This window comes from Theropithecus gelada, chromosome 5, assembly GCF_003255815.1.
Source record: "Theropithecus gelada isolate Dixy chromosome 5, Tgel_1.0, whole genome shotgun sequence".
Taxonomy (NCBI): domain Eukaryota; kingdom Metazoa; phylum Chordata; class Mammalia; order Primates; family Cercopithecidae; genus Theropithecus; species Theropithecus gelada.
Window position 1 is genome coordinate 66,524,400 of NC_037672.1, and position 12,530 is coordinate 66,536,929.

Genomic DNA, 12,530 nt, shown 5'->3' on the forward strand with positions numbered 1-12,530 from the left:
TATTATTACTTTTTGTCCTTTCACTTCACAAGTCAGCCTTGCTGGTCATTGCCTCATTATTAGAAGCAGGTTCTAGTCTCAGGCCTCTACGTGCATCCTAAACTCTTTTCTGTAGGTCATGGCTTGATGAACGTTGCTCCACTGCACTGGATGAAGCTCCTTAAAAATGTTGGTCAGCCACCAAATGTTGTGTAAGGAAATTGAATGCTATCCTTATGATTCAATTTCTACTGAGATGTATTATTACTCTTTCAAACTTGAGGTCTAAAACGGAATTTAACATCTTGCCTGCCCCCCATAAACCACACAACTAGATCTGTGTATCATAGCACTAAGATACTTCGCCCTGGGTGTCAAACAGGTTTTGCGCCCCCCCACCCCCACCCCTTAAATACCAGAGGCCAAGTGAAGCATTTCGAGGAGGATGTGGTCAACTAGGTCAAATGCAGCTGTTTGAGTAAGATAACTGAGAATTGCCCTTTGGATTTGGCAAGGAAGAGGTCAGTGGTGATCTTGACAAGAAGAGTTCTAGCAGAGATGTCAGGATTCGAGTGGATTTAAGAGAGAATGGGAGGAGTGTATTTGAAAATAACATTTATAGGCTATTCTTGGGGTTTTGCTGGGAAGCAAATAATAAGGTGTGGTTGCTGGGAGATGTGGCACCATATTTTTTCCTCTTTAAGAGAGGAACTATTACAGCATGTTTGTATATTCTAGTAAATGATACAATAGAGTGAGAACGTTTTATAATGCAGGAGAGGGAGAGAAAACTGTAAGGGCATTGTCCTTGAGTAGCCAAAGGGTATGAAATCCAGTGCACAAGTGAAGAAGTCGGCCTTAGAAACATAGACTCAGTTCTTAGTAAGGGAAGGCAGAGGATGAGGTATATTTGCAAGTAAGTTAATAGAGATTATAGGACGGTATTCTTTTCAGGCCTATCAGCAGGAAGTATGTTTACTGTTTTTATAGTGAAATAAGGTCATCAGCAGAGTGTTAAGGAGGAAGAAAGAGTTGTTAGAGTTTTAAAGCCAGAGGAGAAGTGAAATGATCATCTAAGTCTTAGGTCTTAGACGCTAGAAGAGTGACAGAATTGATTGGGGAAACGTGATAGTAAGTGTCCACTTCATATGAACCAGCAAGAATGGTGATGCTTTTTCTCTAGTGATATTCAGCTGCTTCTGATGTAAGTCAAATAGGGTTTAACCAGGGTTGGGATTGTTATCCGTGAGTGTAGAGGAAGAGAGAAGGGAACTAGGGTGTTGCAAGGGGAGACTTGGAGTAAGTTAGGGAGGAGTTAATGGTTAGAGAATTTCATGCTTGGAATTGAGATGCAGAGAGGGTGCGCTGTTGTTCTGTAGCAGTGGTTTTCAAAGTGTGGTGAATGGACCCCTGGGGATTCCCGAGGTCCTTTCAGGGGGTCTGCAAGGCCAAAACTACTTTCTGTGAATACTAAGATATTTGTTTTTTTTTTTCAGTCTGTTGACACATGCACTGATGGTGGAAAAGCACTGTTTAGTACTGCTAGTACCTTAGCTTGAATCAAGACAGTGGCACTGAACTATACTACACCTATAGTTTTTTTTAAAAAGCCAGCTTCTCTTAAAAATGTTGACAAAGCAGTAAAATCATTAATTTTAATCAAATTTCAACCCTTGAATATGTCTTTTTAATATGCCGTTCAATGACATGGGAAGTTTTGATCAAACACTTCTGCAAACTGAAATTAGAGGGTTGTCTTGAGGAAAAGCTCTTGTGCAATTGGATTGTAAAGTGAACTAGTTGCTTTTTTTCCTGGAACAACTTTTTTACTTGAAAAAACTGTAGTCATTCACATTTGGGTGTTCGGCAGACATTTTCTCAAAAAGGATAAAAGTGAGACTCACTACAAATGAAAATGACAGTATTTGTTGCCAGTGATAAAATTCAAGCTTTCACACAAAAATTAGAATTTTGGAAAACTTTTGTTAGCTTTTGAGAGATTGGAAGCTTTTTTAAGAGACTTTTTTTTTTGGTGAGATTTTCTTCAATACCTAAAGACTTTTAATGAGTATGAGTTTTTGATATTACATGTTAAATGTGTGAACATTTAGAAGATGTAAATAACTCACTGAACTGGTATTTTCCAGATGACCAATGCATGAGGAAAACATCCATTTGAAGTGCAAGATAGATCAATAGATTTAAATGTAACCAAGGAAGAAAAGTTCATTGATATGATTTCAGATTTCATGTTGCAACTACCCTTTAAGAGTTGTTCTACTGTAATATCAGAGAATAATGTCCATAATTCTCCAAAAAGGCTATTAAAATACTCCTTTCTTTTCCAGTGTACATATTTGTGTGAGGCCAGAGTTTCTTCTTGTACTTCAGCCACAACTGTTTGAATGCATAAGCAGATACAAGAATTAAGCTGTTTGGGGGGAAAATATAGTTATTTTTCATCAAAATATGTTATTTATGTTAACAAGTAATGAGTTTGTTACTTTTAAAAAGTAATATTTTAAAAACCTATCCTTTTTAATTTATGATATGGTATATGTCAATAGATAAAATCCACATAAACCAAAGCTCTTGGGGATTCTCAATAATTTTAAAAAGTGTGAGGGGATCCTGAGACCAAACCATTTGAGAACGACTGTTCTACGGTATAACTATGAGAATAGTGGGTTGGAGGACAAGGTTATTGGAAATGACAAAGTCAAGGACTGAGAGTTGCAGAAAAAGGAAACCAGTTAAATGTTAAAATCTTTAACGAGTGAACTGCGTTATGGTAAGTCAAGGCATAGGAAGCCTTCAGAAATGAGTGGATCTGCAAGGTCACAGTGTATTGGAAAGTATTGAGTTAGCTCACTGGCCTGGAAATCTCTTGATATACTTGTAATGGTAAAATTACTGTAATGAAAAAACCCAACAGTGATGTAGATTGAAGAATAGAGGTTTTATTTCTTCCCATTTAACAATTCCAAGGCGAGTGATGCAGATTGGTGATGGGGTTTGTTCCACGTGGTCATTCCAGGGACGAGATTTTTCTGTTGGTATCATTTTGTCATGTTTTAGGGCATATGGCCATCTGTCTGATAGAGCTGAACAATTGTGCCTAGGAAGGAGAGGATATATTTTGGTGAACAACTGGCAGTCTTTGCCATGCATGAAAACCAGGACTATCTCTTACATTTGTTGCATTTTCTGCAATGTTAGATACGAGGTTGGTGATTAGTAAAAGCTAGTAAAATAAGAATATAATTTTTATTATTTTTAATGTAAATGAATTTATCTGGAAATGTGTAAGAAGAGGTTGCCTGTTTGCTGTTTAGGCTCAGAATGAAATTAGGGTGTTATATTAGTCTGTTTTCACACTGCTGATAAAGACACATCCAAGACTGGGAAGAAAAAGAGGTTTAATTGGACTTACAGTTCCACATGGCTGGGGAGGCCTGAGAATCATGGCGGGAGACGAAAGGCACTTCTTACATGATGGTGACAATAGAAAATGAGGAAGAAACAAAAGCGGAAACTCCTGATAAACCCATCAGACCTCATGAGATTTTATTCATTGTCACAGGACTAGCACGGGAGAGACTGGCCCCCGTGATTCAGTTACCTCCTACTGAGTCCCTCCCACAACACGTGGGAATTCTGGGAGATACATTTCAAGTTGAGATTTGGGTGGGGACACAGCCAAAGCATATCAGGTGTTGTGGGATTAGTGTTTAAATCTGGGGATTTCCTTCATAATTCTTTTGTTTTAAAGTTGTGTTCAACTTCATACAGACATAGTGACGTTGAAGGGAAGAATTAATATAAAATATGCCAAGAAACTAGTGAAATGTTATGTTTAGGATCAGTTTAGCAGCTGGTCTATTGGGTGTAATCTTTCAGTTCCATCCAGGAGGAGGAGGAAGAAATTTTCTTTTTGCATTGCACACTTGGTTTCTCTTGCTTCTTACTATATGTCTTTTTTCTTCATGGGGGTTAGGCACCTTGCTGTGACAAGCTTTATACTTGCCGCTTGTGTCATGATAACAATGAAGATCATCAACTAGATCGCTTTAAAGTGAAGGAAGTGCAGTGCATAAACTGTGAAAAAATTCAACATGTAAGATTTTATGACATTTTTATTTTCTTTTTAAAAACTGTATTAAGGTGCTTTGAAAACATTTAATCAAAAGTATTATAAATAAGACTTCTTTAACTTCTAGAATAAGCAGTATCTTTGGTTTAGGTGTTTCAAACTTGTAAAAATAAACTGTATATACTTGAACATAAGTTCTAGATATCTAGTTACCAATGGGTAACTCAGAATGTTTTGGTTAGTTTATTGCAGTTTTTAATTATGTGTCTTTTTTAGGCCCAACAGACTTGTGAAGAATGTAGCACATTGTTTGGAGAATATTATTGCGATATATGCCATTTGTTTGACAAAGATAAGAAGCAGTATCACTGTGAAAACTGTGGAATTTGTAGGTACTGTATGTAAAACGTTGTTATCTAATTGCCTCTAATGTATATGCAATAATTGTTTTTAAAATCAACTTTATTTAGGTGTAATTTACATCTGATAAAATAACGTTCATTTTAAGTGTCCAATTCAGTGAGTTTTTATAAATACCGGTATCTCTTTTACTATCAGCATAATCAAGCTATAGAACATATCTATTCTAAAAAGTTTATTCATGCCTTGTTAATAATTTAATTTATCCATCAATTATTGTATAGCTTTTTAGAATTTTACCTTTGGAATATGAAAGATGTTTTGTATAAAGTGTTTTATGGACAACTGAGGTAGAGAATTGGGATAAATTTTTCCTTTGTAAAAATTAGGATTTAAAAAATTATCAAATACAGGGTAATTTTATAAAAATTGGAAAAAACAGAAAAGTAGAAATAATAAAAATAAAATAACCTACAGCCTAACTGCAGACAAGCTACTGTTGACATGTCGGTGTATAAGGAATTATTTTCTTTCTTAAAAAAACTCAAGTATTTTAGATGTATTTTAAAGCATGTATGTAAAGTGTGTCTAAAGTACAGTACAGTGAATAAGCCACTGAGTTTAGGAAAGGTGTGTAACCAATACTGTCAAAGCCCAAGGTGTTCCATGTTCAGTCCTTTCTTCTTGTCCCTGCTGGAGGTAATCGCTGTCTTAAGTATTTTAAATCACTTTCCTGCTTTTTTTTTTTTTTAAAATGTAATTTGTTTTTAAGGGAGGATAACCAACCTACCAAAATATACAGAAATTATAAGCAAATGACTTTATGAATTTTAACAAATGAACATACCTTTGTAACCACTACCCAGATCAAGAAACAGAACATTCATAGCACCTTCATAGCTTCCTGTGTGCCCCCTTCAAATTAATACACTTCCCCAAAGGTAACCAGTATGCTGACTTTTGGAAGTTTTTAATAAATGGAATCATACAGTATATGTTCTTTTGTGTTTTATATGTTTTAAGGCCATGTCTTTCAGTGGTCACATACTTAAAATTATTACATTTTCCTGTATGATTGACCCATTTATTATTATTTAATGTGTCTTTTTTATCTTTAGTAATATTTCCTGCCCTAGGCTCTACTGTATCTGTATCAGCTTTCTTTTGATGAGTTTTTGCATGTATATCCTTTTCCATGTAGACATTTTTGTACACTTACATTTAAGGCATGTGCCTTGTAAAACAGCATATAGTTGAGTTTTAACTTTTCAATCCAGTTAGATAAAACTGTCTTTTACTTGGAGTATGTAGTTTGTTTTTTATTAATGTAGTTAGGATATATTTGTGTTTCAGTCTACAATTTTGGTAGTTTCTATTGCCTTATTATTTGTCTTTTTTCCCTCTCCTTTCTTGTCTTCTTTGGATTAATCCGTTGCTTTCCTATTTTGCTTTTATTCTCTATAGGCTTGTTAGTTATACATTTTTCCATTATTTTCTTAGTGGTTATCCTAGAAATTATAACATACATCATTGGCTTACTAGAATAATATGTTTATCACTTCTTGGATAATGTTAGGACTTTAAACACTAAGAGTCTTTATATATAGTGCTATTGTTGTTATATATTTACCGTTTCTATTGCCCTTCTTTCCTATAAGTCTCCAGCATTGTCTTTGGAGTTAGTTTTCTTCTGCTTGAAGAACTGTCTTTAGTATTTCTTTTAGTGAGGTCCTGCTGATGATACATTCTCTCAGTTTGGTTTTTTTTTTGGTTTCTGAAAAATGTCTTCTTTTGCCTTCATTTTTGAATATTTTTGCTGGGTGTAGAATTCTAAGTTTACAGGTGTTGGTTCCCCCTGACCTTCCGACAGTTTAAAGATATTCTGGTTCCATGGTTTCTGTTTAAAAATATCACCTCTCTGGCGGGCGCCTGTAGTCCCACCTACTCGGGAGGCTGAGGCAGGAGAATGGCGTAAACCCGGGAGGCGGAGCTTGCAGTGAGCTGAGATCCAGCCACTGCACACCAGCCTGGGCGACAGAGCGAGACTCTGTCTCAAAAAAAAAAAAAAAAAAAAAAAAAATCACCTCTCAGGATTATTATTGCTTCTTTGAAAGTAAAGTGTCTTTTATCCTCCTCTTGCTGTTTTTTAAGTTGTTAGCATTTTTTCCATGTGTCCAGGTTTGATTGAGTGTAATATTTATCTGGCTTGGGGTTTGTAGCATTTCTTGAATCTGTGGCTTGATGTCTTCTGTCAATTTTGGAATATTTTTGACCAGTTTCTGTTCAGATAATGTTTCTTTACCATTTTCCCATCTCTTCTAAGACTCCATTCCATAGATCTTTTTACTACATCCCATATCTCTTTTTTTTTTTAATATGTATTTCTCCTACTTTGATTTTCTTTTTTTTTTTTTTTTTTTTTTTTGAGACGGAGTCTCGCTCTGTCGCCCAGGCTGGAGTGCAGTGGCGCGATCTCGGCTCACTGCAAGCTCCGCCTCCCGGGCTTACGCCATTCTCCTGCCTCAGCCTCCCGAGTAGCTGGGACCACAGGCGCCCGCCACCTCGCCCGGCTAGTTTTTTGTATTTTTTAGTAGAGACGGGGTTTCACCGTGTTCGCCAGGATGGTCTTGATCTCCTGACCTCGTGATCCGCCCATCTCGGCCTCCCAAAGTGCTGGGATTACAGGCTTGAGCCACCGCGCCCGGCCTACTTTGATTTTCTTTATGCTTAAATTGGACACTTTACACGGATTATCTTCCAGGTCTCTATTCTGCTGTGTTGAATCTGCTGTTAAGCCTACCAAGTTATCTATTTATTTATTTAAGTTATGAAATTTATATCGAATCTTCATTCTTGTTATTTTCCAGTTGTCAGGTGAAATTCTTTACCTTTTTTTTCTTTGAATGTATTGATCACATAATTTAAAGGGCTGTGCCTTATGACTCTAATATCTTGATTACCTATGGGTAGGTTTTGTTTTCTGTTTTTTCCCCGTTGGTGTTTGGTTCTGCCTTTTGACATGCTTGATTTTTTTTTTTTTAGTTGATTGTTGGACATAATATGTAAAAATTTGTTAAGCTCTGGAGGCTATTTTTTTTTTCCAGAGAGAATTTATTTTTCTTTCAGAAGGTAGTTAATGTAGGGATGGATAACCTTAATCCAATTTAGCATTGATATGATTAGAGTCTAATTTTTGTTTTTTTTGTATGTCCTGTTCTATTTTTTTTTTCTTTTTTCCCCTTTATTCTTATGCTCCTAGGACTTGGTCCCTTGGAGATCTTGACTTAAAGCTAGGGTTGCTTACCAGGCCCATCTCTTTTGTGGTGGAACCTGGACTCCAAATTTTGGCCCCCTAGCATAGGAATACTTTCAGAGGATTTACTCAGTTTCTTAGGCTCTTACCTGTTGCTCTCTGTTTAGTTTCTTAGCTTGTCACAACACAGTTTAGGGTCTAAAAATCTTTCAAGGAAGAAAGAAGTAGAGACTATTGACTTTGCCTCAGTGTATTTCCTTTCTCTCTGATATCTTTGCCCTTCAAGTGCTTAGTTGCGCTTTACTACTTTTAAACAACTTGTTTGTTTTCTTTAAATTGAGTTTTTCTAGTTCTCAGTAAGAGTTTTAGTCCTATAGAAGCTACTTCGTCATTGTGGAAGTAGAAGGTATAATATATGTTTCGTTTTGCTTATTTTAAAAATCATATATATGGCCTTTTTTTTTTTTTTTTTGAGACGGAGTCTCGCTCTGTCGCCCGGGCTGGAGTGCAGTGGCTGGATCTCAGCTCACTGCAAGCTCCGCCTCCCGGGTTTACGCCATTCTCCTGCCTCAGCCTCCCATGTAGCTGGGACTACAGGCGCCCGCCACCACGCCTGGCTAATTTTTTTGTATTTTTAGTAGAGACGGGGTTTCACCATGTTAGCCAGGATGGTCTCAATCTCCTGACCTCGTGATCCGCCCGTCTCGGCCTCCCAAAGTGCTAGGATTACAGGCTTGAGCCACCGCGCCCGGCTATATGGCCTTTCTTGGTGTTTTTTTTTTTTTTTTTTTTTTTTTTTAAACTGAGCCCTGTTTCTAAGAGTCATCCTATTTGATTAATTAACTCTAATTTATTTTCACTTTTGTAGTGTTATTTTGTATATCACATCTACACATAGCTTCTAATTACCATACACAACCAAGAAAATCATACCCTCTTTTATTAGTTGATTTATTGACTTTCAAGTTATTGTTACTGCAAAGTACACATCTCATGCTACATGGTAAATATTAAACTTCATGAGATCATGGTATTTTCATATTTTAAATTTCCATACCTGGGGGTGCTTTATGTCAGGGTCCCCAGTGCTTGGGGCGTGGATTCTGGTGCATGCCCTGTTAGGAACTGAGCTACACAGCAGCGGGTGAGTGGTGGGTGATCGAGCATTGCTGTCTGAGCTCTGCTTCCTGTCACATCAGTGGTGGCATTAGATTCTCATGCTCCTGTCACATCAGTGGTGGCATTAGATTCTCATGGGAGCACAAACCCTATTGTGAACTGTGTATGCAAGGTATCTAGGTTGTGTCTCCTTATGAGAATCTAATGCCTGATTATCTGAGGTGGAACAGTTTCATCCCGAAACCATCCCCCAACCTTGGTCCATGGAAAAATTGTCTTCCATGAAATCAGTCCCCGGTGCCAAAAAGGTTGGTGACCACTGCCTTATATACAGTAGGTGCACAGTAATGTGTAGGCAGTATATCTTTGGCAGTGTTTTCAGTATTATGATAACCCTGAATATACTAGAAAAATTAGTCATCACTATTTACCATTTAAGTATAATGGATTCTTTTTATTTTAGAAAATATTTTAAAGCCCTTTTATGAATAATAATGCAGACGAAAGAATAAAGGGTAGTGAAAAACAACTTCATTGGAAATTTTACTAAGAATTTGAACACTACAAACCCAAATTTTAATTCCATGTATTTCAAGTTGAAGATAATGTGTGCTCAAATATGTCAGTGTCCTTTGTAACTGCAGTTGACCCTTGAACAATGTGGGGCACCAACTGCCAGCTCAGTTGAAAATCTGAGTGTAACTTTCAACTCCCCACAACTTAACTACTAATAGCCTGGTACTGACTGAAAGTCTTACCAATAATACAAATAGTGAATTAATACATATTTTGTATGTTACATGTATTATATATTATATACTATATTCTTACAATAAACTAGAGAAAAATATTAGGACAATCATAAGGAGAAAATATGTTAACTGTTCATAAAGTGGAAATGGATCATCATAAAGGTCTTCATCCTTCTTCATGTTGAGTAGGCTGAAAAGAGGAAGAAGGGAGATTGGCTTTGCTATCTCAGGGGTGACAGAGGTAGAAGAAAATCTGCTTATAAGTAGGCTTGTGTACTTCAAATTTATGTTGTTCAAGGGTCAACTGTATTTACTTGTCAGTTGTCATGCTTGAATCTGGCACGTGTGCATCGTGTAAATAACTGATTCTAGATTTTAGACACATTTCTGATAGGTTCTAGCTTGTAATTACTTCTGGTTCTTCTTGTATTTGCATCATCAGAATGCAATACTAATTCCAGATCTCAAATACACAACTAATAAGTGTTGGCTTATCATTACTTCTGTACATACATTACCAAATTCAAATCCATTTGAGAAGTTTGAGAGTCATAATTTGATTGAAGAAAAGATGACTTTCTTCATAATTGCATGCTTTGTAATTGCAAAACGTTTTGATGAATTTTTTTCATTTTTACATCATCTGTTTCCTTCTAAGTACTTTTACGTATGTACCTGCTTTCAGCGTTTGTCCACTTATGAACCATATTAAGTAAAGTTTGGTGTACAAACATCATAAAAGATGGAAGAATATTACACACATCCTTTTAGCAAAATAGGATGGTCCAGGTTTTTGTCATGAAATAAGGTAATTTGAAATCCTTCCTAGTAAATGACTAATTGAGGATACCATTTTTTTTTTTTTTTTTTTTTTTTAAATTTTTTTTTGGAGTCTCGCTCTGTCACCCACGCTGGAGCGCAGTGGCGTGATGTTGGCTCACTGCAACCTCCGCCTCCTGGGTTCAAGCAGTTCTCCTGCCTCAGCCTCCCGAGTAGCTGGGATTACAGGCACTCACCGCCATGCCCGGTTAATTTTTGTATGTTTAGTAGGGATGGCGCTTCACTCTGTTAGCCAGGATGGTCTTGATCTCCTGACCTCGTGATCCGTCCGCCTTGGCCTCCCAAAGTGCTGGAATTACAGGCGTGAGCCACTGCGCCCGGCCACCATATTTTCTTTTTGTCCTTAGAGATATATTGTTCATTCCTTTTTTTCAGTGAGACCGTTCATATAGTACATCATCTGAAAATCATAATCTGATTTATTTCTTATAGGATTGATTTCACCATCATCATATTCACCATCACCAGAGCACTGGTTCTCAAATGGGGACAGTTTTTTCCTAGGTGATATCTGGCAATGCCTGGAGACATTTTCAGCTGTTGTAACCAGGGGGTGAGGGGTAGTGGATGCTAATGATATCTACTGGATAGAGACCAGGGATGCTACTAAACATCCTATAATGTGCAAGATACTTTCCTGCCACAAAATATTATCTGGTTTAAAATGTAAATATTGCCTAGGTGGAGAACCTTCTAGTCTAGAGTGGTTATCTGCCTTTTTGCATTTATCTTCTACTTCATTTAAAATTTCCTTTTTTTTTTTCTATTTGTGAAAAATGAGAAATTCTGATTTCTCAACTGTGTTCAAGGAGAACTACAAAGAAGGTATCTGCAGACTCTTTAATGCCTTCTGGAAAGATGATGTAATACTTTGAGCAGTATGGAAAGAAAACTGAAGGATTATGCATTAGTGATTATTTCATGTCGTTCTTTCATGTTTCCACATGAAAGGTCTTTCTACTATGCTTTGCATTTTAGTCTTCTTGTTAGGATAGTTGGGAACAATTGATAATTAATGTGAAAGGATTCCTAGAATACTGAAATACCAAAATTAGGAAAAATAAGATTATTAAGGTACCATAATGTATCAGATTTATGAAAGCGTTCAATGGACCCATATGGTAATTGCAAACAGAATAGAATGAGTTTATTCTATTAAATAAAAAGCAGATTTTCTTCCTTAGAAGATTTCTAAAGAAAGAATAAATGTCATAATATATTCATCTTTAAAACAATTGATTAAAAAAAGAACTAGACCAGGATACAGAGTGGATATTGTTTAAAAAAGGCTTTTGCAGTCATAAAGATTTGTTAAATACTGAGTTTAATTAAAATCCCTTCTCAGAACTTTTTTTTTTTTTGAGACAGAGTTTCGCTCTTGTTGTCCAGGCTGGAGTAAAACGGCACTATCTTGGCTCACTGAAACCTCTGCCTTCTGGGTTCAAGAGATTCTCCTGCCTCAAGCATCCCAAGTAGCTGGGATTACAGGCATGTGCCACCACGCCTGGCAAATTTTGTATTTTTCATAGAGATGGGGTTTTTCCATGTTGGTCAGGCTGGTCTTGAACTCCCTACCTCAGGTGATCCTCCCACCTTGGCCTCCGGAAGTGCTGGGATTACAGGCATGAGTCACTGCATCAGGCCTTTTCAGAACTTTTAACTTGTTAATTGTACAGTGCAAATATCCAAGTGTATTGAGTTTCTAATAACTATTTGATTATAGACTCCTTTTCATGTTCAGTGGAACATAATTAGGAGATGTTTAATGTATAGAATAAGAGAATTTTCAAATAGAAAAGTTGTTTTATATTTTATGTTACTGGGTATTATTATGTGACTCAGGTTATAGACAAATAATTATGTTCACTTCAAGTAGGTATTTTAGGAGGCATTTTATCTTTTGTCATTGTTCAAAAATATTTGAAATGTTTATTTTCTGCAGTTACTTTTAATGAGTGCATATGGCATACTGAAAAATTACCCTCGAGGATTTTTGAGTTCTTTTGGTTCTTAAAAAATCTGCCAAAAGATATTGGAAGCAAAATTGATTGAGATTGACAAATACTGTCTTTAGTCAAATGATATATGATCATCAATAATGACTATTGTTTTTTAAATAATAAAAATATTAAAA

The 12,530-nt window shown here is 36.3% G+C and overlaps 1 protein-coding gene across 5 annotated transcripts in view; it reads left to right on the top strand.

The window, feature by feature from the left end:
* RCHY1 (ring finger and CHY zinc finger domain containing 1) overlaps positions 1 to 12,530 on the top strand; it is a 43,133-nt gene that overhangs the window by 1,690 nt on the left and 28,913 nt on the right. For 3 of the 5 annotated variants that reach the window (XM_025385175.1, XM_025385176.1, XM_025385177.1), the window contains exons 2-3: positions 3,977 to 4,096; positions 4,349 to 4,464. In XM_025385175.1, coding sequence (XP_025240960.1) covers positions 3,977 to 4,096; positions 4,349 to 4,464 — 236 coding nt within the window. The remainder of the gene's footprint in view (positions 1 to 3,976; positions 4,097 to 4,348; positions 4,465 to 12,530) is intronic. The other 2 variants (XM_025385178.1, XM_025385179.1) reach the window with 1 other exon arrangement.